This window comes from Salvelinus fontinalis, chromosome 20 (assembly GCF_029448725.1).
Source record: "Salvelinus fontinalis isolate EN_2023a chromosome 20, ASM2944872v1, whole genome shotgun sequence".
NCBI lineage: Eukaryota > Metazoa > Chordata > Actinopteri > Salmoniformes > Salmonidae > Salvelinus > Salvelinus fontinalis.
Genome location: NC_074684.1, coordinates 43,741,910 through 43,768,400, shown reverse-complemented (window position 1 = coordinate 43,768,400; position 26,491 = coordinate 43,741,910). Strand labels below are relative to the sequence as shown.

The following is a 26,491-nucleotide window of genomic DNA, read 5'->3' as shown; positions in this document are numbered from 1 at the left end:
CTCTATTCTCCTCTCCTCTATTCTATTCTCCTCTATTCTCCTCTCCTCTATTCTCCTCTATTCTCTTCTCCTCTCCTCTATTCTCCTCTCCTCTCCTCTATTCTCCTCTATTCTCCTCTCCTCTATTCTATTCTCCTCTATTCTCCTCTCCTCTCCTCTCTTCTCCTCTCCTCTATTCTCCTCTCCTCTATTCTCTTCTCCTCTATTCTCCTCTCCTCTATTCTCCTCTCCTCTCCTCTATTCTCCTCTATTCTCCTCTCCTCTATTCTCCTCTATTCTCCTCTCCTCTATTCTCCTCTATTCTCCTCTCCTCTCCTCTATTCTCCTCTATTCTCCTCTCCTCTATTCTATTCTACTCTATTCTCCTCTATTCTCTTCTCCTCTCCTCTATTATCCTCTCCTCTATTCTCCTCTCCTCTCCTCTATCCTATTCTCCTCTATTCTATTCTCCGCTATTCTCCTCTCCTCTATTCTCCTCTCCTCTATTCTATTCTACTCTATTCTATTCTCCTCTCCTCTCCTCTATTCTATTCTACTCTATTCTATTCTACTCTATTCTATTCTCCTCTATTCTCCTCTATTCTCTTCTCCTCTCCTCTATTCTCCTCTCCTCTATTCTATTCTACTCTATTCTCTTCTCCTCTATTCTCTTCTCCTCTATTCTCCTCTCCTCTCCTCTATTCTCCTCTCCTCTATTCTCCTCTCTTCTATTCTCCTCTATTCTCCTCTCCTCTCCTCTATTCTCCTCTCCTCTATTCTCCTCTCCTCTATTCTCCTCTATTCTCTTCTCCTCTCCTCTATTCTCCTCTCCTCTCTCTCCTCTCTCTATTCTCCTCTATTCTCTCTCTCCTCTATTCTCCTCTATTCTCCTCTATTCTCCTCTCCTCTATTTTCCTCTCCTCTATTCTCCTCTCCTCTCCTCTCCTCTATTCTCCTCTCCTCTATTCTCCTCTCCTCTATTCTCCTCTCCTCTATTCTCCTCTCCTCTATTCTCCTCTCCTCTCCTCTATTCTCCTCTCCTCTACTCTCCTCTCCTCTATTCTCCTCTCCTCTATTCTCCTCTCCTCTCCTCTATTCTCCTCTATTCTCCTCTATTCTCCTCTATTCTCCTCTCCTCTATTCTCTTCTCCTCTATTCTCCTCTATTCTCCTCTCCTCTATTCTCCTCTATTCTCCTCTATTCTCCTCTCTCTCTCCTCTCCTCTATTCTCCTCTATTCTCTTCTCCTCTCCTCTATTCTCCTCTCCTCTATTCTCCTCTCCTCTATTCTCCTCTCCTCTATTCTCCTCTATTCTCCTCTCTCTCTATCTCTCTCCTCTCCTCTATTCTCCTCTCCTCTATTCTCCTCTATTCTCCTCTCCTCTCCTCTATTCTCCTCTATTCTCCTCTCCTCTATTCTCCTCTCCTCTATTCTCCTCTCCTCTATTCTCCTCTATTCTCCTCTCCTCTATTCTCCTCTATTCTCCTCTATTCTCCTCTATTCTCCTCTCCTCTCTTCTCTTCTCCTCTATTCTCCTCTCTATTCTCTTCTCCTCTCCTCTATTCTCCTCTCCTCTATTCTCCTCTCCTCTATTCTCCTCTCCTCTATTCTCCTCTCCTCTATTCTCCTCTCCTCTATTCTCCTCTCATTCTCCTCTCTCTCCTCTCCTCTCCTCTCCTCTATTCTCCTCTCCTCTATTCTCCTCTCCTCTATTCTCCTCTCCTCTATTCTCCTCTCCTCTATTCTCCTCTATTCTCCTCTATTCTCCTCTATTCTCCTCTATTCTCCTCTCCTCTATTCTATTCTACTATATTCTCCTCTATTCTCTTCTCCTCTCCTCTATTCTCCTCTCCTCTATTCTCCTCTCCTCTCCTCTATTCTCTTCTCCTCTATTCTCCTCTCCTCTATTCTCCTCTCCTCTATTCTCCTCTCCTCTATTCTCCTCTCCTCTATTCTCCTCTCCTCTATTCTCCTCTCCTCTCCTCTATTCTCCTCTCCTCTATTCTCCTCTCCTCTATTCTCCTCTCCTCTATTCTCCTCTCCTCTAATCTCCTCTCCTCTCTCTCTCTTCTCCTCTATTCTCCTCTCCTCTATTCTCCTCTATTCTCCTCTCCTCTATTCTCCTCTCCTCTATTCTCCTCTATTCTCCTCTCCTCTATTCTATTCTACTCTATTCTCCTCTATTCTCTTCTCCTCTCCTCTATTCTCCTCTCCTCTATTCTCCTCTCCTCTCCTCTATTCTATTCTCCTCTATTCTCCTCTCCTCTATTCTCCTCTCCTCTATTCTCCTCTCCTCTATTCTCTTCTCCTCTATTCTATTCTCCTCTATTCTCCTCTATTCTCCTCTATCTCTCTTCTCCTCTCCTCTATTCTCCTCTCCTCTATTCTCCTCTCTCTCTCCTCTATTCTCCTCTCCTCTATTCTCCTCTCCTCTATTCTCCTCTATTCTCCTCTCCTCTATTCTCCTCTCCTCTATTCTCCTCTCCTCTATTCTCCTCTCCTCTATTCTCCTCTCCTCTATTCTCCTCTACTCTCTCCTCTCCTCTATTCTCCTCTATTCTCCTCTCCTCTATTCTATTCTACTCTATTCTCCTCTATTCTCTTCTCCTCTCCTCTATTCTCCTCTCCTCTATTCTATTCTCCTCTATTCTCCTCTCCTCTATTCTATTCTCCTCTATTCTCCTCTCCTCTCCTCTATTCTCCTCTCCTCTATTCTCCTCTCCTCTATTCTCCTCTATTCTCTCTCTCCTCTCCTCTATTCTCCTCTCTTCTCCTCTCCTCTATTCTCCTCTATTCTCTTCTCCTCTCCTCTATTCTCCTCTCCTCTATTCTCCTCTATTCTCCTCTATTCTCTTCTCCTCTATTCTCCTCTCCTCTATTCTCCTCTCCTCTATTCTCCTCTCCTCTATTCTCCTCTCCTCTATTCTCCTCTCCTCTATTCTCCTCTCCTCTATTCTCCTCTATTCTCCTCTATTCTCCTCTCCTCTATTCTCCTCTCCTCTATTCTCCTCTCCTCTATTCTCTTCTCCTCTCCTCTATTCTCCTCTATTCTCCTCTCCTCTCCTCTATTCTCCTCTATTCTCCTCTCCTCTCCTCTATTCTCCTCTATTCTCCTCTCCTCTATTCTCCTCTCCTCTCCTCTATTCTCCTCTATTCTCCTCTCCTCTATTCTCCTCTATTCTCCTCTCCTCTATTCTATTCTACTATATTCTCCTCTATTCTCCTCTATTCTCCTCTCCTCTATTCTATTCTACTCTATTCTCCTCTATTCTCTTCTCCTCTCCTCTATTCTCCTCTCCTCTATTCTCCTCTCCTCTCCTCTATTCTATTCTCCTCTATTCTATTCTCCTCTATTCTCCTCTCCTCTATTCTCCTCTCCTCTCCTCTATTCTCCTTCTCCTCTATTCTCTTCTCCTCTATTCTCCTCTATTCTCCTCTCCTCTCCTCTATTCTCCTCTCCTCTATTCTCCTCTCCTCTATTCTCCTCTCCTCTATTCTCCTCTCCTCTATTCTCCTCTCCTCTATTCTCCTCTCCTCTATTCTCCTCTATTCTCCTCTCCTCTATTCTATTCTCCTATATTCTCCTCTCCTCTATTCTCCTCTCCTCTATTCTCCTCTCCTCTATTCTCCTCTCCTCTCCTCTATTCTCCTCTATTCTCCTCTCCTCTATTCTCCTCTCCTCTCCTCTATTCTCCTCTCCTCTATTCTCCTCTCCTCTATTCTATTCTCCTCTATTCTCCTCTCCTCTATTCTCCTCTCCTCTATTCTCTCTCTCCTCTATTCTCCTCTCCTCTATTCTATTCTCCTCTATTCTCCTCTATTCTCTTCTCCTCTCCTCTATTCTCCTCTCCTCTATTCTCCTCTCCTCTCCTCTATTCTATTCTCCTCTATTCTATTCTCCGCTATTCTCCTCTCCTCTATTCTCCTCTCCTCTCCTCTATTCTATTCTACTCTATTCTATTCTACTCTATTCTCTTCTCCTCTATTCTCCTCTATTCTCTTCTCCTCTCCTCTATTCTCCTCTCCTCTATTCTATTCTACTCTATTCTCTTCTCCTCTATTCTATTCTCCTCTATTCTCCTCTCCTCTCCTCTATTCTCCTCTCCTCTATTCTCCTCTCCTCTATTCTCCTCTATTCTCCTCTCCTCTATTCTCCTCTCCTCTATTCTCCTCTCCTCTAATCTCCTCTCCTCTCCTCTATTCTCCTCTATTCTCCTCTCCTCTCCTCTATTCTCCTCTATTCTCCTCTCCTCTATTCTCCTCTCCTCTCCTCTATTCTCCTCTATTCTCCTCTCCTCTATTCTCCTCTATTCTCCTCTCCTCTATTCTATTCTACTATATTCTCCTCTATTCTCCTCTATTCTCCTCTCCTCTATTCTATTCTACTCTATTCTCCTCTATTCTCTTCTCCTCTCCTCTATTATCCTCTCCTCTTTTCTCCTCTCCTCTATTCTCTTCTCCTCTATTCTATTCTCCTCTATTCTATTCTCCTCTATTCTCCTCTCCTCTATTCTCCTCTCTTCTCCTCTCCTCTATTCTATTCTACTCTATTCTATTCTCCTCTATTCTCCTCTATTCTCTTCTCCTCTCCTCTATTCTCCTCTCCTCTATTCTATTCTACTCTATTCTCCTCTCCTCTATTCTCTTCTCCTCTATTCTCCTCTCCTCTCCTCTATTCTCCTCTCCTCTATTCTCCTCTCCTCTATTCTCCTCTCCTCTATTCTCCTCTCTCTCTCCTCTATTCTCTTCTCCTCTCCTCTATTCTCCTCTCCTCTATTCTCCTCTATTCTCCTCTCCTCTCCTCTATTCTCCTCTATTCTCCTCTCCTCTCCTCTATTCTCCTCTCCTCTATTCTCCTCTCCTCTATTCTCCTCTCCTCTATTCTCCTCTCCTCTCCTCTCCTCTATTCTATTCTCCTCTATTCTCTTCTCCTCTATTCTCCTCTATTCTCTTCTCCTCTCCTCTATTCTCCTCTCCTCTATTCTATTCTCCTCTATTCTCCTCTCCTCTATTCTCCTCTCCTCTATTCTCCTCTCCTCTATTCTCCTCTCCTCTCCTCTACTCTATTCTCCTCTATTCTCTCTCTCCTCTATTCTCCTTCTCCTCTATTCTCCTCTCCTCTCCTCTATTCTCTCTCTCCTCTATTCTATTCTCCTCTATTCTCCTCTCCTCTATTCTCCTCTCCTCTATTCTCCTCTCTCTCTCTATTCTATTCTCCTCTATTCTCCTCTCCTCTATTCTCCTCTCCTCTATTCTCCTCTCCTCTATTCTCCATTCTCCTCTCTTCTCCTCTATTCTCTTCTCCTCTATTCTCCTCTATTCTCTTCTCCTCTCCTCTATTCTCCTCTATTCTCCTCTCCTCTCCTCTATTCTCCTCTATTCTATTCTCCTCTATTCTCCTCTCCTCTATTCTCCTCTCCTCTCCTCTATTCTATTCTACTCTATTCTATTCTACTCTATTCTATTCTCCTCTATTCTCCTCTATTCTCTTCTCCTCTCCTCTATTCTCCTCTCCTCTATTCTATTCTACTCTATTCTCTTCTCCTCTATTCTATTCTCCTCTATTCTCCTCTCCTCTCCTCTATTCTCCTCTCCTCTATTCTCCTCTCCTCTATTCTCCTCTCCTCTATTCTCCTCTCCTCTATTCTCCTCTCCTCTATTCTCCTCTCTTCTCCTCTCCTCTATTCTCCTCTATTCTCCTCTATTCTCCTCTCCTCTCCTCTATTCTCCTCTATTCTCCTCTCCTCTACTCTCTTCTCCTCTCCTCTATTCTCCTCTCCTCTCCTCTATTCTCCTCTATTCTCCTCTCCTCTATTCTATTCTACTCTATTCTCCTCTATTCTCCTCTATTCTCCTCTCCTCTATTCTATTCTACTCTATTCTCCTCTATTCTCTTCTCCTCTCCTCTATTCTCCTCTCCTCTTTTCTCCTCTCCTCTCCTCTATTCTATTCTCCTCTATTCTATTCTCCTCTATTCTCCTCTCCTCTATTCTCCTCTCCTCTCCTCTATTCTATTCTACTCTATTCTATTCTCCTCTATTCTCCTCTATTCTCTTCTCCTCTCCTCTATTCTCCTCTCCTCTATTCTATTCTACTCTATTCTCTTCTCCTCTATTCTATTCTCCTCTATTCTCCTCTCCTCTCCTCTATTCTCCTCTCCTCTATTCTCCTCTCCTCTATTCTCCTCTCTTCTCCTCTCCTCTATTCTCTTCTCCTCTATTCTCCTCTATTCTCTTCTCCTCTATTCTCCTCTATTCTCTTCTCCTCTCCTCTCCTCTATTCTCCTCTCCTCTCCTCTATTCTCCTCTATTCTCTCTCTCCTCTATTCTCCTCTCCTCTCTTCTCCTCTCCTCTATTCTCCTCTCCTCTATTCTATTCTCCTCTATTCTCTCTCCTCTCCTCTATTCTCCTCTCCTCTATTCTCCTCTCCTCTATTCTCCTCTCCTCTCCTCTATTCTCCTCTCCTCTATTCTATTCTCCTCTATTCTCCTCTATTCTCTTCTCCTCTCCTCTATTCTCCTCTCCTCTATTCTATTCTACTCTATTCTCTTCTCCTCTATTCTATTCTCCTCTATTCTCCTCTCCTCTCCTCTATTCTCCTCTATTCTCCTCTCCTCTATTCTATTCTACTCTATTCTCCTCTATTCTCTTCTCCTCTCCTCTATTATCCTCTCCTCTATTCTCCTCTCCTCTCCTCTATCCTATTCTCCTCTATTCTATTCTCCTCTATTCTCCTCTCCTCTATTCTCCTCTCCTCTATTCTATTCTACTCTATTCTATTCTCCTCTATTCTCCTCTCCTCTATTCTCCTCTCCTCTATTCTATTCTACTCTATTCTATTCTCCTCTATTCTCCTCTATTCTCCTCTCCTCTATCTCTCCTCTATTCTCCTCTCCTCTATTCTCCTCTCCTCTCCTCTATTCTATTCTCCTCTATTCTATTCTCCGCTATTCTCCTCTCCTCTATTCTCCTCTCCTCTATTCTCCTCTCCTCTATTCTATTCTACTCTATTCTATTCTCCTCTATTCTCTTCTCCTCTATTCTCTTCTCCTCTCCTCTATTCTCCTCTATTCTCCTCTATTCTCCTCTCCTCTATTCTCCTCTATTCTCTTCTCCTCTCCTCTATTCTCCTCTCCCCTCCTCTATTCTCCTCTATTCTCCTCTCCTCTATTCTATTCTACTATATTCTCCTCTATTCTCCTCTATTCTCCTCTCCTCTATTCTATTCTACTCTATTCTCCTCTATTCTCTTCTCCTCTCCTCTATTCTCCTCTCCTCTTTTCTCCTCTCCTCTATCTCTATTCTCCTCTATTCTATTCTCCTCTATTCTATTCTCCTCTATTCTCCTCTCCTCTATTCTCCTCTCCTCTCCTCTATTCTATTCTCCTCTATTCTATTCTCCTCTATTCTCCTCTATTCTCTTCTCCTCTCCTCTATTCTCCTCTCCTCTATTCTATTCTACTCTATTCTCTTCTCCTCTATTCTATTCTCCTCTATTCTCCTCTCCTCTCCTCTATTCTCCTCTATTCTCCTCTCCTCTATTCTATTCTACTCTATTCTCCTCTATTCTCTTCTCCTCTCCTCTATTATCCTCTCCTCTATTCTCCTCTCCTCTCCTCTATCCTATTCTCCTCTATTCTATTCTCCGCTATTCTCCTCTCCTCTATTCTCCTCTCCTCTATTCTATTCTACTCTATTCTATTCTCCTCTATTCTCCTCTCCTCTATTCTCCTCTCCTCTATTCTATTCTACTCTATTCTATTCTCCTCTCTTCTCCTCTATTCTCCTCTCCTCTATTCTCCTCTATTATCCTCTCCTCTTTTCTCCTCTCCTCTCCTCTATTCTATTCTCCTCTATTCTATTCTCCTCTATTCTCCTCTCCTCTATTCTCCTCTCCTCTATTCTATTCTACTCTATTCTATTCTACTCTATTCTATTCTCCTCTATTCTCCTCTATTCTCTTCTCCTCTCCTCTATTCTCCTCTCCTCTATTCTATTCTACTCTATTCTCTTCTCCTCTATTCTATTCTCCTCTATTCTCCTCTCCTCTCCTCTATTCTCCTCTCCTCTATTCTCCTCTCCTCTATTCTCCTCTCTTCTCCTCTCCTCTATTCTCTTCTCCTCTATTCTCCTCTATTCTCTTCTCCTCTATTCTCCTCTATTCTCTTCTCCTCTCCTCTATTCTCCTCTATTCTCCTCTCCTCTATTCTCCTCTATTCTCTTCTCCTCTCCTCTATTCTCCTCTCCCTCTCCTCTATTCTCCTCTCCTCTATTCTATTCTACTATATTCTCCTCTATTCTCCTCTATTCTCCTCTCCTCTATTCTATTCTACTCTATTCTCCTCTATTCTCTTCTCCTCTCCTCTATTATCCTCTCCTCTTTTCTCCTCTCCTCTATTCTATTCTCCTCTATTCTATTCTCCTCTATTCTATTCTCCGCTATTCTCCTCTCCTCTATTCTCCTCTCCTCTCCTCTATTCTATTCTACTCTATTCTATTCTCCTCTATTCTCCTCTATTCTCTTCTCCTCTCCTCTATTCTCCTCTCCTCTATTCTATTCTACTCTATTCTCTTCTCCTCTATTCTATTCTCCTCTATTCTCCTCTCCTCTATTCTCCTCTCCTCTATTCTCCTCTCCTCTATTCTCCTCTCCTCTATTCTCCTCTCTTCTATTCTCCTCTATTCTCCTCTCTTCTCCTCTTCTCTATTCTCTTCTCCTCTATTCTCCTCTATTCTCTTCTCCTCTCCTCTATTCTCCTCTATTCTCCTCTCCTCTCCTCTATTCTCCTCTATTCTCCTCTCCTCTCCTCTATTCTCCTCTATTCTCTTCTCCTCTCCTCTATTTTCCTCTCCTCTATTCTCCTCTATTCTCCCCTATTCTCCTCTATTCTCCTCTATTCTCCTCTCCTCTATTCTATTCTCCTCTATTCTCCTCTATTCTCCTCTCCTCTATTCTATTCTACTCTATTCTCCTCTATTCTCTTCTCCTCTCCTCTATTCTCCTCTCCTCTATTCTCCTCTCCTCTCCTCTATTCTCCTCTCCTCTTTTCTCCTCTCCTCTCCTCTATTCTATTCTCCTCTATTCTATTCTCCGCTATTCTCCTCTCCTCTATTCTCCTCTCCTCTCCTCTATTCTATTCTACTCTATTCTATTCTCCTCTATTCTCCTCTATTCTCTTCTCCTCTCCTCTATTCTCCTCTCCTCTATTCTATTCTACTCTATTCTCTTCTCCTCTATTCTATTCTCCTCTATTCTCCTCTATTCTCCTCTCCTCTATTCTCCTCTCTTCTCCTCTCTTCTCCTCTCCTCTATTCTCTTCTCCTCTATTCTCCTCTATTCTCTTCTCCTCTCCTCTATTCTCCTCTATTCTCCTCTCCTCTATTCTCCTCTATTCTCTTCTCCTCTCCTCTATTTTCCTCTCCTCTATTCTCCTCTATTCTCCCCTATTCTCCTCTCCTCTCCTCTCCTCTATTCTCCTCTCCTCTATTCTCCTCTCCTCTATTCTCCTCTCCTCTATTCTCCTCTATTCTCCTCTTCTCCTCTCCTCTCCTCTCCTCTATTCTATTCTCCTATATTCTCCTCTCCTCTATTCTCCTCTCCTCTATTCTCCTCTCCTCTATTCTCCTCTCCTCTATTCTCCTCTCCTCTCCTCTATTCTCCTCTATTCTCCTCTCCTCTCCTCTATTCTCCTCTATTCTCCTCTCCTCTATTCTATTCTACTATATTCTCCTCTATTCTCTTCTCCTCTCCTCTCTTCTCCTCTCTATTCTCCTCTCCTCTTCTCCTCTCCTCTATTCTCCTCTCCTCTATTCTCCTCTCCTCTATTCTCCTCTCCTCTATTCTCCTCTCCTCTATTCTCCTCTATTCTTCTCTCCTCTATTCTCCTCTATTCTCCTCTCCTCTATTCTATTCTCCTCTATTCTCTTCTCCTCTCCTCTATTATCCTCTCCTCTATTCTCCTCTCCTCTCCTCTATCCTATTCTCCTCTATTCTATTCTCCGCTATTCTCCTCTCCTCTATTCTCCTCTCCTCTATTCTATTCTACTCTATTCTATTCTATTCTCCTCTATTCTCCTCTCCTCTATTCTCCTCTCCTCTATTCTATTCTACTCTATTCTATTCTCCTCTCTTCTCCTCTATTCTCCTCTCCTCTATTCTCCTCTCCTCTATTCTCCTCTCCTCTATTCTCCTCTCCTCTCCTCTATTCTATTCTCCTCTCTTATCCTCTATTCTCCTCTCCTCTATTCTCCTCTCCTCTCCTCTATTCTCCTCTCCTCTCTTCTCCTCTATTCTCCTCTCCTCTATTCTCCTCTCCTCTATTCTATTCTACTCTATTCTCCTCTATTCTCCTCTCCTCTCCTCTATTCTATTCTCCTCTATTCTCCTCTCCTCTATTCTCCTCTCCTCTATTCTCCTCTCCTCTATTCTCCTCTCCTCTATTCTCCTCTATTCTATTCTACTCTATTCTATTCTCCTCTATTCTATTCTCCTCTACTCTCCTCTATTCTCTTCTCCTCTCCTCTATTCTCCTCTCCTCTATTCTATTCTACTCTATTCTATTCTCCTCTATTCTATTCTCCTCTATTCTCCTCTCCTCTATTCTCCTCTATTCTATTCTACTCTATTCTATTCTCCTCTCTTCTCCTCTATTCTCCTCTCCTCTATTCTCCTCTATTCTCCTCTCCTCTATTCTCCTCTCCTCTCCTCTATTCTATTCTCCTCTCCTCTCCTCTATTCTCCTCTCCTCTATTCTCCTCTCCTCTATTCTCCTCTCCTCTCCTCTCTTCTCCTCTATTCTCCTCTCCTCTATTCTCCTCTCCTCTATTCTATTCTACTCTATTCTCCTCTCCTCTATTCTCCTCTCCTCTATTCTCCTCTCCTCTATTCTCCTCTATTCTCCTCTATTCTCCTCTATTCTCCTCTATTCTCCTCTCCTCTATTCCCCTCTATTCTCCTCTATTCTCCTCTATTCTCCTCTATTCTCCTCTATTCTCCTCTCCTCTATTCTCCTCTATTCTCTTCTATTCTCCTCTCCTCTATTCTCCTCTCCTCTCCTCTATTCTATTCTACTCTATTCTATTCTCCTCTCCTCTATTCTCCTCTCCTCTACTCTATTCTACTCTATTCTATTCTCCTCTCTTCTCCTCTATTCTCTTCTCCTCTCCTCTATTCTCCTCTATTCTATTCTCCTCTATTCTCCTCTATTCTATTCTCCTCTATTCTCCTCTATTCTCCTCTATTCTCCTCTATTCTCCTCTATTCTATTCTCCTCTATTCTATTCTCCTCTATTCTCCTCTATTCTCCTCTATTCTCCTCTATTCTCCTCTATTCTCCTCTATTCTCCTCTATTCTCCTCTCCTCTATTCCCCTCTATTCCCCTCTATTCTCCTCTATTCTCCTCTATTCTCCTCTCCTCTATTCTCCTCTATTCTCTTCTATTCTCCTCTCCTCTATTCTCCTCTCCTCTCCTCTATTCTATTCTACTCTATTCTATTCTCCTCTCCTCTATTCTCCTCTCCTCTACTCTATTCTACTCTATTCTATTCTCCTCTCTTCTCCTCTATTCTCTTCTCCTCTCCTCTATTCTCCTCTCCTCTATTCTCCTCTATTCTATTCTCCTCTATTCTCCTCTATTCTCCTCTATTCTATTCTCCTCTATTCTCCTCTATTCTCCTCTATTCTCCTCTATTCTATTCTCCTCTATTCTCCTCTATTCTATTCTCCTCTATTCTCCTCTATTCTCCTCTCCTCTATTCTCCTCTCCTCTATTCTCCTCTCCTCTATTCTCCTCTCCTCTATTCTCCTCTCCTCTATTCTCCTCTCCTCTCTTCTCTTCTCCTCTCTTCTCCTCTCTTCTCCTCTCCTCTATTCTCCTCAATTCTCTTCTCCTCTCCTCTCTTCTCCTCTATTCTCCTCTATTCTCTTCTCTTCTCCTCTATTCTATTCTCCTCTCTTCTCCTCAATTCTCTTCTTCGCTCCTCTCCTCTCTTCTCCTCTCTTCCCCTCTATTCTCCTCTCCTCTATTCTCCTCTCCTCTATTCTATTCTACTCTATTCTCCTCTCCTCTATTCTCCTCTATTCTATTCTCCTCTATTCTATTCTCCTCTATTCTCCTCTATTCTCCTCTATTCTCCTCTCCTCTATTCTCCTCTATTCTCCTCTCCTCTATTCTCCTCTATTCTCCTCTATTCTCCTCTCCTCTATTCTATTCTACTCTATTCTATTCTCCTCTCTTCTCCTCTATTCTCCTCTATTCTCCTCTCCTCTACTCTATTCTACTCTATTCTATTCTCCTCTCTTCTCCTCTATTCTCTTCTCCTCTCCTCTATTCTCCTCTATTCTCCTCTATTCTCCTCTCCTCTATTCTATTCTACTCTATTCTCCTCTCCTCTATTCTCCTCTATTCTATTCTCCTCTATTCTCCTCTCCTCTCTATTCTCCTCTATTCTCCTCTATTCTCCTCTCCTCTATTCTCCTCTCCTCTCTTCTCTTCTCCTCTCTTCTCCTCTCTTCTCCTCTCCTCTATTCTCCTCTATTCTCTTCTCCTCTCCTCTCTTCTCCTCTATTCTCCTCTATTCTCTTCTCTTCTCCTCTATTCTATTCTCCTCTCTTCTCCTCAATTCTCTTCTTCGCTCCTCTCCTCTCTTCTCCTCTCTTCCCCTCTATTCTCCTCTATTCTCTTCTCCTCTATTCTCCTCTCCTCTATTCTCCTCTCCTCTATTCTATTCTACTCTATTCTCCTCTCCTCTATTCTCCTCTATTCTATTCTCCTCTATTCTCCTCTCCTCTCTATTCTCCTCTATTCTCCTCTATTCTCCTCTCCTCTATTCTCCTCTATTCTCCTCTCCTCTATTCTCCTCTATTCTCCTCTATTCTCCTCTCCTCTATTCTATTCTACTCTATTCTATTCTCCTCTCTTCTCCTCTCTTCTCCTCTATTCTCCTCTCCTCTACTCTATTCTACTCTATTCTATTCTCCTCTCTTCTCCTCTATTCTCTTCTCCTCTCCTCTATTCTCCTCTATTCTCTTCTCCTCTCCTCTATTCTCCTCTATTCTCTTCTCCTCTCCTCTATTCTCCTCTCTTCTATTCTCCTCTATTCTCCTCTATTCTATTCTCCTCTATTCTATTCTCCTCTATTCTATTCTCCTCTATTCTATTCTCCTCTATTCTCCTCTCCTCTCTTCTCCTCTTCTCCTCTCCTCTATTCTCCTCTATTCTCTTCTCCTCTATTCTCTTCTCCTCTCTTCTCCTCTCCTCTCTTCTCCTCTATTCTCCTCTATTCTCTTCTCCTCTCCTCTCTTCTCCTCTATTCTCCTCTATTCTCTTCTCCTCTCCCCTATTCTCTTCTCCTCTATTCTATTCTCCTCTCTTCTCTTCTTCGCTCCTCTCCTCTCTTCTCCTCTCTTCCCCTCTATTCTCCTCTATTCTACTCTATTCTCCTCTCCTCTATTCTCCTCTATTCTATTCTCCTCTATTCTCCTCTCCTCTCTATTCTCCTCTATTCTCCTCTATTCTCCTCTATTCTCCTCTCCTCTATTCTACTCTATTCTATTCTCCTCTCCTCTATTCTCCTCTCCTCTACTCTATTCTACTCTATTCTATTCTCCTCTCTTCTCCTCTATTCTCTTCTCCTCTCCTCTATTCTCCTCTATTCTCTTCTCCTCTCCTCTATTCTCCTCTCCTCTATTCTCCTCTATTCTATTCTCCTCTATTCTCCTCTATTCTCCTCTATTCTATTCTCCTCTATTCTCCTCTATTCTCCTCTATTCTATTCTCCTCTATTCTCCTCTATTCTCCTCTATTCTATTCTCCTCTATTCTCCTCTCCTCTATTCTCCTCTCCTCTATTCTCCTCTATTCTCCTCTATTCTCTTCTCCTCTCTTCTCCTCTCCTCTCTTCTCCTCTATTCTCTTCTCCTCTCCTCTCTTCTCCTCTATTCTCCTCTATTCTCTTCTCCTCTCCTCTATTCTCTTCTCCTCTATTCTATTCTCCTCTCTTCTCTTCTTCGCTCCTCTCCTCTCTTCTCCTCTCTTCCCCTCTATTCTCCTCTATTCTCTTCTCCTCTCCTCTATTCTCCTCTATTCTCCTCTCCTCTATTCTCTTCTCCTCTCCTCTATTCTCCTCTCTTCTCCTCTATTCTCCTGTCCTCTATTCTCCTCTATTCTCTTCTCCTCTATTCTCCTCTGTTCTCCTCTATTCTCCTCTATTCTCCTCTATTCTCTTCTCCTCTATTCTCTCCTCTATTCTCTCCTCTATTCTCCTCTATTCTCCTCTATTCTCCTCTATTCTCCTCTATTCTCCTCTATTCTCCTCTCCTCTATTCTCCTCTCCTCTATTCTCCTCTATTCTCTTCTCCTCTCCTCTATTCTCTTCTCTTCTATTCTCCTCTATTCTCTTCTCCTCTATTCTCTACTCCTCTCCTCTATTCTCCTCTATTCTCCTCTATTCTCTTCTCCTCTATTCTCCTCTCTTCTCCTATATTCTCCTCTCTTCTCCTCTCTTCTCCTGTATTATCCTCTATTCTCCTCTATTCTCCTCTCCTCTATTCTCCTCTTCTCCTCTCCTCTATTCTTATTTCCTCTCTTCTATTCTCCTCTCCTCTATTCTCCTCTATTCTCCTCTATTCTCCTCTATTCTCCTCTATTCTCCTCTATTCTCCTCTATTCTCCTCTCCTCTCCTCTATTCTCCTCTTCTCTATTCTCCTCTATTCTCTTCTCCTCTCCTCTATCCTCCTCTATTCTCCTCTATTCTCTTCTCCTCTATTCTCCTCTATTCTCCTCTATTCTCCTATATTCTCCTCTATTCTCCTCTCTTCTCCTCTATTCTCCTCTATTCTCCTCTCCTCTATTCTCCTCTATTCTCCTCTCCTCTCCTCTATTCTCCTCTATTCTCTTCTCCTCTCCTCTATTCTCCTCTCCTCTCTTCTCCTCTATTCTCCTCTCCTCTCTTCTCCTCTCCTCTATTCTCTTCTCCTCTCCTCTATTCTCCTCTATTCTCTTCTCCTCTATTCTCCTCTCCTCTATTATCCTCTATTCTCCTCTCCTCTCTTCTCCTCTATTCTCCTCTATTCTCCTCTCCTCTATTCTCCTCTATTCTCTTCTCCTCTATTCTCCTCTCCTCTATTATCCTCTATTCTCCTCTCCTCTCTTCTCCTCTATTCTCCTCTATTCTCCTCTCCTCTATTCTATTCTCCTCTATTCACCTCTATTCTCCTCTCCTCTATTCTCCTGTCCTCTATTCTCCTCCTCTACCCTCCTCTCCTGTCCTCTACCCTCCTCTCCTCTTTCTCGTCTCCTCTGGGTAAACTGCTGAGCTCTACACCATCATTGTTTTCATCAGACCACTTACCCTAATACGTTGCGCTGACACACACACAGATTCCCACCTATGTGTTATCTCTGTATCGACCCACTGCCTCCTCTCAGAGACCAATCCTTTACTGTAATATATATACACTGCTCAAAAAAATAAAGGGAACACTTAAACAACACAATGTAACTCCAAGTCAATCACACTTCTGTGAAATCAAACTGTCCACTTAGGAAGCAACACTGATTGACAATAAATTTCACATGCTGTTGTGCAAATGGAATAGACAAAAGGTGGAAATTATAGGCAATTAGCAAGACCCCCCCATAACAGGAGTGATTCTGCAGGTGGTGACCACAGACCACTTCTCAGTTCCTATGCTTCCTGGCTGATGTTTTGGTCACTTTTGAATGCTGGCGGTGCTCTCACTCTAGTGGTAGCATGAGACGGAGTCTACAACCCACACAAGTGGCTCAGGTAGTGCAGTTCATCCAGGATGGCACATCAATGCGAGCTGTGGCAAAAAGGTTTGCTGTGTCTGTCAGCGTAGTGTCCAGAGCATGCAGGCGCTACCAGGAGACAGGCCAGTACATCAGGAGACGTGGAGGAGGCCGTAGGAGGGCAACAACCCAGCATCAGGACCGCTACCTCCGCCTTTGTGCAAGGAGGTGCACTGCCAGCGCCCTGCAAAATGACCTCTACACCTCTATAAATGTAGACTTCTCTTCACCTCTATAAATGTAGACTTCTCTACACCTCTATAAATGTAGACTTCTCTACACCTCTATAAATGTAGACTTCTCTACACCTCTATAAATGTAGACTTCTCTACACCTCTATAAATGTAGACTTCTCTACACCTCTATAAATGTAGACTTCTCTACACCTCTATAAATGCAGACTTCTCTACACCTCTATAAATGTAGACTTCTCTACACCTCTATAAATGTAGACTTCTCTACACCTCTATAAATGTAGACTTCTCTACACCTCTATAAATGTAGACTTCTCTTCACCTCTATAAATGTAGACTTCTCTACACCTCTATAAATGTAGACTTCTCTTCACCTCTATAAATGTAGACTTCTCTACACCTCTAAATGTAGACTTCTCTACACCTCTATAAATGTAGACTTCTCTACACCTCTATAAATGTAGACTTCTCTACACCTCTATAAATGCAGACTTCTCTTCACCTCTATAAATGTAGACTTCTCTTCACCTCTATAAATGTAGACTTCTCTACACCTCTATAAATGTAGACTTCTCTACACCTCTATAAATGCAGACTTCTCTACACCTCTATAAATGTAGACTTCTCTACACCTCTATAAATGTAGACTTCTCTACACCTCTATAAATGTAGACTTCTCTACACCTCTATAAATGTAGACTTCTCTTCACCTCTATAAATGTAGACTTCTCTTCACCTCTATAAATGCAGACTTCTCGTGAAGGGATAGAGATTGATATCATAATGAGTTCATCTGACTATAGCAGTGGTTTCTTTTTAAATCCATATCAATGTATTACAGCAGACTATTAAAGAGGTGAACTGTAGCGGCAGTAGCATCCAGATGCTAACAGGGAACATTGTTCAGTTCTGTCTTTGATACAACACAGCACTTTTAAGAGACAGTTGGAACTGAAACCAACCATCAAAAGCCCGTACATGGACCAGCGGCTAACTCGACCACTAAACCCGGCGGCTAACTCGACCACTAAACCCGGCGGCTAACTCGACCACTAAACCCGGCGGCTAGCCGGACCACCACTAAACCCGGCGGCTAACTCGACCACTAAACCCGGCGGCTAGCCGGACCACCACTAAACCCGGCGGCTAGCTGGACCACCACTAAACCCGGCGGCTAACTCGACCACTAAACCCGGCGGCTAGCCGGACCACCACTAAACCCGGCGGCTAACTCGACCACTAAACCCGGCGGCTAGCCGGACCACCACTTAACCCGGCGGCTAACTCGACCACTAAACCCGGCGGCTAGCTGGACCACCACTAAACCCGGCGGCTAACTCGACCACTAAACCCGGCGGCTAGCCGGACCACCACTAAACCCGGCGGCTAACTCGACCACTAAACCCGGCGGCTAGCCGGACCACCACTAAACCCGGCGGCTAGCTGGACCACCACTAAACCCGGCGGCTAACTCGACCACTAAACCCGGCGGCTAGCCGGACCACCACTAAACCCGGCGGCTAGCTGGACCACCACTAAACCCGGGGGCTAACGCGACCACTAAACCCGGCGTCTAGCCGGACCACTAAACCCGGCGTCTAGCCGGACCACTAAACCCGGCGGCTGACGCGACCACCGCTAAACACGGCGGCTGACTCGACCACCGCTAAACCCGGCGGCTGACTCGACCACCGCTAAACCCGGCGGCTGACTCGACCACCGCTAAACCCGGCGGCTGACTCGACCACCGCTAAACCCGGCGGCTGACTCGACCACCGCTAAACCCGGCGGCTGACTCGACCACCGCTAAACCCGGCGGCTGACTCGACCACCGCTAAACCCGGCGGCTGACTCGACCACCGCTAAACCCGGCGGCTGACTCGACCACCGCTAAACCCGGCGGCTGACTCGACCACCGCTAAACCCGGCGGCTGACTCGACCACCGCTAAACCCGGCGGCTGACTCGACCACCGCTAAACCCGGCGGCTGACTCGACCACCGCTAAACCCGGCGGCTGACTCGACCACCGCTAAACCCGGCGGCTGACTCGACCACCGCTAAACCCGGCGGCTGACTCGACCACCGCTAAACCCGGCGGCTGACTCGACCACCGCTAAACCCGGCGGCTGACTCGACCACCGCTAAACCCGGCGGCTGACTCGACCACCGCTAAACCCGGCGGCTGACTCGACCACCGCTAAACCCGGCGGCTGACTCGACCACCGCTAAACCCGGCGGCTGACTCGACCACCGCTAAACCCGGCGGCTGACTCGACCACCGCTAAACCCGGCGGCTGACTCGACCACCGCTAAACCCGGCGGCTGACTCGACCACCGCTAAACCCGGCGGCTGACTCGACCACCGCTAAACCCGGCGGCTGACGCGACCACCGCTAAACCCGGCGGCTGACGCGACCACCGCTAAACCCGGCGGCTGACGCGACCACCGCTAAACCCGGCGGCTGACTCGACCACCGCTAAACCCGGCGGCTGACTCGACCACCGCTAAACCCGGCGGCTGACTCGACCACCTCTAAACCCGGCGGCTGACTCGACCACCGCTAAACCCGGCGGCTGACTCGACCACCGCTAAACCCGGCGGCTGACTCGACCACCGCTAAACCCGGCGGCTGACTCGACCACCGCTAAACCCGGCGGCTGACTCGACCACCGCTAAACCCGGCGGCTGACTCGACCACCGCTAAACCCGGCGGCTGACTCGACCACCGCTAAACCCGGCGGCTGACGCGACCACCGCTAAACCCGGCGGCTGACGCGACCACCGCTAAACCCGGCGGCTAAGGGGCCGGGTCAGAACATCCTGCTAACGAGGGGCCGGGTCAGAACAATCTGCTAACGAGGGGCTGGGTAATAACATACAGGTTACAAGATGTCTACAGACTGCCTGATATTGTGTTGACGATAAGCAATAGGGATGACTGGATCATTGATTTCTATGAGGAGTTGGAAAGATGATGATGATGATGATCATGATGGTAATGATGATGACTGTGGGGGAGCAGGGAGTGGAAGATGCAGGAGACGATAATGATGATGATGATGATGATGATGATGATGATGGTAATGATGATGACTGTGGGGGAGCAGGGAGTGGAAGATGCAGGAGACGATAATGATGATGATGATGATGATGACGATAATGATGATGATGATGATGATGCTTGAAAGCCAGCCATAGTAACCCCCTCCCCTCTACAGCAGGTCCCGGTAGCCAACGGAACAGCCTCCACCTCCCCCTGCTCCTCAGCCAAGTGTGAGGTGAAGTTGGAGCTGGCCTTCGAGTACCTGATGAGCAAAGACCGTCTCCAGTGGGTCACCATCACCAGCCCACAGGTCAGAGGTCAGGGGTCAGTCTGGGGGTCACATAGTTTGTGACTACTGCTAATAAATGAAATCCAGTGTCTCTAGAGTTACTGTTTGTGTCTCTTGTATCTAAAGCCCTGGTTTGTGTCTTCAGGCAATCATGATGAGCATCTGTCTACAGTCGATGGTTGATGAGCTGATGGTCAAGAAATCAGGAGGCAGCATCAAGAAGGTGTGTGTCTGTCTGTCTGTCTGTGTGCCTTTGTGTGTCATTTTCCTGAGTGTGTGTGTGTGTGTTATCTCTGACAGATGCTGAGGAAACGTCCCAACGGCTCCCTCCACCGATCTGAAAGTCAGCAAGCTGTGAAATCTCCCCCTCTACTGGTGAGACACAGAACTGCACGGGGCTTTGATCATAAAAATAGGCATTTTGTTAGCTTGAAATCCGGAACCTGTTTCGTGCTAACATTCCACTCCTTGTACTCCGTGTCATACCAAACATTTGGCTTGACAAGAAGTGGAATTATAGCTAAACAGACTGGAACCCAGGCTAACAGTTGGCTGTTTGAATTGGAAGGAGCGGGTGTTTGGTTTTAATGTTTTGTATTATAGCTATACAGACTGGAACCCAGGCTAACAGTTGGCTGTTTGAAGTGGAAGGATCGGGTGTTTAGTATTATAGCTATACAGACTGGAACCCAGGCTAGCGGGTGTTTGGTTTTAATGTTTCGTATTATAGCTATACAGACTGGAACCCAGGCTAACAGTTGGGTTTAGTTTTAACGTTTCCTATTGGAACGTTCACAATACATTTCATCTCGATATTCTGGTGTCACTCAGGCAGTTTAGAGTTTTGATTGGGGACTTATTTGTGGAGGAATGTAACTGTTTTTCTGGGTGATTTGTGCTTCCAATGACAACTGTTTTTATATTTTAATGTAGATATCTATCTATATAGATGACAATTTTTTATATATATATGTGTGTGTGTGTGTGTGTGTGTAAAAATACAAAAACACAGTCATGGGAAGCACAAATAAAACATCACAAATAACCCATATCTATAGATAGATCTATAGATGTAGATAGGAAAGGTTTGGGTATTATGTGTATATTTCTGGTGTGTGTAGTATGTAGGGTGCATTTGTAAGGGTGCAATATGTCTTCCCTGTTAAAATAAAACACGTTTTGAGATGTTTGACATTGTTTTTCCGTCTTGTCCTCTGCAGGACTCCCCTGACCCAGACCGAGAACAGATAGTCAAACTCTCAGTGAGTAACGCTTCTGCTTTGATCTCCAAAAGCCTTGGGTTGAATGTTGAGGCCAAAAATTACATATAGAATCGTCATTAACAATGAATCGTTCATTATCAGTGAATCAGAATCATCATTAAGTGAATCAGAACCGTTCATTATCAGTGAATTAGAATCACCATAAACAGTGAATCAGAGGATATGTATAGAGTCTGCATTAGGTGTCTGTTGCTCTTCTCTCTCCATATCTCCTCTCAGACCAAGCTGAGCTCTGTGTCACTCAGAGGGATCAGCGCCTCCAACTCGGCCAACGACGTCAGCGGCAACGGTTTCCATGGCAACTACGCCTTTGAGGGGATCGGGGACGATGACCTGTAATATTCCAACCCTCCTCCTCCTCATCATCCTTCCCCATGACTAACGCGGACCCGCAAAGATTCCAAGCCGAGCTGAGCAGAAATGAGTTCGTCTGGTTCCTGATTGTAGCCCTTCCCCGAGGGTCCGCTACCAACCATATCTTCTTGTTCTATCCTCTTCCTAAAAGGCCGCATCCTCAAGGACACCCTGTTTACTTACGCAGCGCGGCACTTTTTAATGCAGAGTCCTGTTGGCCATTTGGGACACAGCCAAAACGGCCATCTATCTCAGTGGTTTTCCCCAACCTTTTTTTGAACCGTGGCACACTTTAATGGGAGATTTAAAATAAAAATAATTTGGCACGCCTAAAATATCCCTATTAATTAGTTTTTAGTGGTAATGACCTCCATCTGATCTGAAACATACTGCAAATCATATATTTTCTGTGACAAATGTGTTTTAATAGGGTTAATTTGAACTGTTCTCATAGTTCCTTACTTATGATGGTTAATTTGTTTGTACCCCTTTAAGAGAACTCATGACTCTGCACTATATTTTGTAGTATTTCTTGCTGGTTAAATAGGTCTTTAATTGTTAAAGGTTTAAGCTACAGACTAGTGGTTTTCTGCATTGTAGAAGTGCAAACACAGACACCAAGCCATGCTCCATAAGAAATGACTGACTTTGGCTAAGCCAAATCAGACTTGCCTGTACTAATGGTTTTCACGGCCCATTCTCTCGTTCATCAATCAACTCAATGTTTCTCCTATGTTCTTAATAAATGTCAATAATATTTAGAGAAAAAAAATCGCAAACTCGCAGTCTTAAGCTGGAAGTGGTTTAAACGAGGACATCGCAACTGTCATTTTGAACGTGCTATTATTAGCATAAGAATGGCTGTTTTGCACTTCTTGACCATATTCTGGACCATGTCGCAGTCTATATAGATTTACGTTGTTCTGTAAAAAAATGAGGACATTCCGTAATTCTAAAAGGAGCCTCGTCTTCATCCCAAAGTGTCATTCTAAGTGTATTTTTTGTGTTTTCTTTTAGTGTGTTGATTCTGTCACATCAGCAATCCAAGGTACAAACCAGATAACGGATTTTGTAAAAAGGGTGTCAGATCTCTCGCTCTCAGAGCTGGGTCTTCTTTATTTTTGACAACCGAGACGAGACAGAAGTCAGGCAGAAAGGCTTTTAACACAGTGACAATGAAAGCTGGTTAACCAATGAGCCGTATCTGTTTAGAAGTGTGGAAAATAAGTTGTGTTATTCATTTGGAGTTACTGCTTAGTGATACTACTTATACACACAATATAACTGTTCAAATTTGCCAAAAATAGTTTTTCAGGAACTTATTTTGAAGGGTGTATTTGTGTTATTGATCTCCCCTATTATTCACACCAGCGCTGTGGTAGTGAAGGTTGGTGACTACAATGCTCATGCATATTTCCTGTAAGATTATAATTTAACGCCTTCATTTTGCCTGTTGCCTCTAGTCCACCAAAATCCAGTGTTGGGTTGCCATTGGTCAATTTACCAACCATGTTTCAGCCTTAGCTAATGGGAGCTCGCCAGATAGATCCTTGCAGAAGGAGACGTTGTTTGATTGGTCGGTCGGTTCGGCTTGCACTTCCCGAACCAATCATTTTTGCACAGTATTATGCCGCGTTCACGTACTACTGGGAATTAGGAAACTCTGAAATGTCTGACTTGGTTGTAGTTATACACGTGTTGCGTTCAACCAGTTAGCAAGTCGGACTTTTCAGACTAGAACTTGAATGTGGCAATACAGATGGACGACGGATATTTATTAAGTAATGTGGAGCACGAAAAACGTCATGGGCTTAGTCTCAAATGGCACCCTATTCCCTATATAGGGCACTACTTTTGACCAGGGCCCATAACCACCCTATTCCCTATATAGGGCACTACTTTTGACCAGCGGTATAGGGAATAGGATGCCTTTTGGGACGTAGCCATAGAACATTTCCAAGGGGTTGTGAAACTCCATCTGTGATTTCCTCATTTTTTTTCTTTCCCGTTTTTTGTTTCAGCCAATTTTTTAAGGTGTCTCCTAAAAGCCAAAATTATAGTTTACTAAAGCATTTTGCACAAAATAATATCCGTATCATCCATAGTTTATTACAGAGCCATATATTTAGAGACTTAGGCCAAATACTATAATGTTATATATTGTTATAATTCTAGACCTTCAGGTACATAGCAGTGTATAAATATTCCCCATGTAACGTTAATGGGGTTCTAACATGGCTGGTATAGAATGTTGTAGTGTCATGTTAATGGGGTTCTAACATGAATGTTATAGAATGTTGTAGTGTCATGTTAATGGGGTTCTAACATGAATGTTATAGAATGTTGTAGTGTCATGTTAATGGGGTTCTAACATGAATGTTATAGAATGTTGTAGTGTCATGTTAATGGGGTTCTAACATGAATGTTATAGAATGTTGTAGTGTCATGTTAATGGGGTTCTAACATGAATGTTATAGAATGTTGTAGTGTCATGTTAATGGGGTTCTAACATGAATGTTATAGAATGTTGTAGTGTCATGTTAATGTGTTCTAACATGGCTGCTATAGAATGTTGTAGTGTCATGTTAATGGGGTTCTAACATGGCTGCTATAGAATGTTGTAGTGTCATGTTAATGGGGTTCTAACATGGCTGCTATAGAATGTTGTAGTGTCATGTTAATGAGGTTCTGACATGGCTGTTATAGAATGTTGTAGTGTCATGTTAATGGGGTTCTAACATGGCTGTTATAGAATATTGTAGTGTCATGTTAATGGGGTTCTAACATGAATGTTATAGAGTGTTGTAGTGTCATGTTAATGGAGTTCTAACATGGCTGTTATAGAATGTTGTAGTGTCATGTTAATGGGGTTCTAACATGGCTGGTATAGAATGTTGTAGTGTCATGTTAATGGGGTTCTAACATGGCTGTTATAGAATGTTGTAGTGTCATGTTAATGGAGTTCTAACATGGCTGTTATAGAATGTTGTAGTGTCATGTTAATGGGGTTCTAACATGGCTGTTATAGAATGTTGTAGTGTCATGTTAATGGGGTTCTAACATGGCTGTTATAGAGTCATATTAATGGGGTTCTAACATGGCTGTTATAGAATGTTGTAGTGTCATGTTAATGGAGTTCTAACATGGCTGTTATAGAATGTTGTAGTGTCATGTTAATGGGGTTCTAACATGGCTGTTATAGAATGTTGTAGTGTCATGTTAATGGGGTTCTAACATGGCTGTTATAGAGTCATATTAATGGGGTTCTAACATGGCTGTTATAGAGTCATGCTAATGGGGTCCTAACATGGCTGTTATAGAATGTTGTAGTGTCATGTTAATGCATCATAATGCTCATTCTGGACATTCTATTCCCCATTCAGTGTTAATGGGGTTCTAACATGGCTGTTATAGAATGTTGTAGTGTCATGTTAATGGGGTTCTAACATGGCTGTTATAGAATGTTGTAGTGTCATGTTAATGGGGTTCTAACATGGCGTAGTGTCATGTTAATGGGGTTCTAACATGGCTGTTATAGAATGTTGTAGTGTCATGTTAATGGGGTTCTAACATGGCTGTTATAGAATGTTGTAGTGTCATGTTAATGGGGTTCTAACATGGCGTAGTGTCATGTTAATGGGGTTCTAACATGGCTGTTATAGAATGTTGTAGTGTCATGTTAATGGGGTTCTAACATGGCTGTTATAGAATGTTGTAGTGTCATGTTAATGGGGTTCTAACATGGCTGTTATAGAGTCATATTAATGGGGTTCTAACATGGCTGTTATAGAGTCATATTAATGGGGTTCTAACATGGCTGCTATAGAATGTTGTAGTGTCATGTTAATGGGGTTCTAACATGGCTGCTATAGAATGTTGTAGTGTCATGTTAATGGGGTTCTAACATGGCTGTTATAGAGTCATATTAATGGGGTTCTAACATGGCTGTTATAGAATGTTGTAGTGTCATGTTAATGCATCATAATGCTCATTCTGGACATTCTATTCCCCATTCAGTGTTAATGGGGTTCTAACATGGCTGCCATAGAGTCACCCTCAGTGTCCCAACTTTCTAAACACATGGCTCTGATTTATTGTAATCAAAAGTATTCTAAGATTAGATTAAAAAGTAAATTTATCATTGTTTACAGACTTGTTGGGGGAAATTAGTTAAATCCCACGTCTGATTTGTTGTCTTATTTTGAAGAACAAAGTTTTTTTGGGGGGGGGGTTGTGGAACATTTTGTTGGGTTCATTTGGTAAATTTCGATGTATTATTTGGAAATAAAGAATGTGGCAATCATCTCAGAGAAGATTATGTACTTTCATCACAGAGTTAAAACTGAGATTAGTCTGTAGGAATAAAAACATGTGTTCTCTGAAGTGATTCCCATTTGTAAGCTTCAACATAACCACCAGGCTTTTCCCTCTTGTTGACTTGTGGTAACAGACCAGAATAAACAACCAACTAGTGGAAGCTACAGGAAGATAGCCTGGTCCAAACCCTATGGTCATTGAGCTATACAGCACAAACAGATCTGGGAGGACCAGGCTAAGAGGAGAATGCTGAATCAAATGGCATCTCAACGGCAAGTAAATGAATGCAAACCTATTGACTGTGCTCTTATAGGTCAGCTAGAATGGATGTTCTAATGTAAAGAATGATGTTCGATCATTTCCTAAATGGCACCCTTAAGTATCCCCTATCTAGTGCACTACTTTTGACCAGAGACCGATGGGGCCTGGTAGAAAGTAGTGCACTAGATAGGGGATATGATGCCATTTGCAATGGGGCCTGGTAGAAAGTAGTGCACTAGATAGGGGATATGATGCAATGGGGCCTGGTAGAAAGTAGTGCACTAGATAGGGGATATGATGCAATGGGGCCTGGTAGAAAGTAGTGCACTAGATAGGGGATATGATGCCATTTGAGACACACACATTTAAATGTTTATCTCGTGTGTCAGAGGCTACGATACTCTGAGTCCCAAATGGAGCCCTATATAGTTAGTGCACTACTTTTGACCAGAGCCCTATTATAATAAACCATTCAGAGTATCAATATGAGGCCTATCAGGACGAGTGTCTGTTGTCATTGCTGTATTATACTGTTAAAGAACAAATAAAATGTATAGTTGCCAAATTCTAACAACAAGTGTCAGTGTTTATTAGCCTGGAATGTTGGGGCCAATTACTTTGAACACGAACGCAATCCCCGCCGCGTCAAGTACAATATAGGCCTTTTGATATGAATCACGGGCTAGTTCTGACTTGAGAGAATGATGCCCTCCTGTGTCAGTCATGGGGAAATGTCTCTGGTTACTTCAGTCAGAAGGACCAAGGAGCATAAAGAAAGTACAAGAGCAGTCTAATCTCACACTGAGTGAACAGAGTCCATGTTTATTTCAAAATACTTAAGGCAATTATGAAGCCACTGCATAAGAACAATAGTAATTCACGGTCCTCGTATATAACACACTTAAAGGAGAGATTCCCCCATTTTGATTTTTTTTGTGTGCATCTGAGCGATGTTC

At 43.6% G+C, this 26,491-nt stretch overlaps 1 protein-coding gene across 2 annotated transcripts in view; it reads left to right on the top strand.

The window, feature by feature from the left end:
- Nucleotides 1–26,129, top strand: part of LOC129817857 (sorting nexin-17-like) — a 99,720-nt gene extending 73,591 nt beyond the window's left edge. The window contains exons 11-15 of one of the 2 annotated variants that reach the window (XM_055873452.1): nucleotides 19,210–19,341; nucleotides 19,466–19,543; nucleotides 19,621–19,695; nucleotides 20,541–20,582; nucleotides 20,823–26,129. In XM_055873452.1, the coding sequence (XP_055729427.1) occupies nucleotides 19,210–19,341; nucleotides 19,466–19,543; nucleotides 19,621–19,695; nucleotides 20,541–20,582; nucleotides 20,823–20,942 (447 nt within the window). In that variant the 3' untranslated portion in view covers nucleotides 20,943–26,129. Of the gene's footprint in view, nucleotides 1–19,206; nucleotides 19,342–19,465; nucleotides 19,544–19,620; nucleotides 19,696–20,540; nucleotides 20,583–20,822 lie in introns of both variants that reach the window. The other variant, XM_055873451.1, reaches the window with a different exon arrangement.
- Nucleotides 26,130–26,491: the final 362 nt, after the last annotated feature.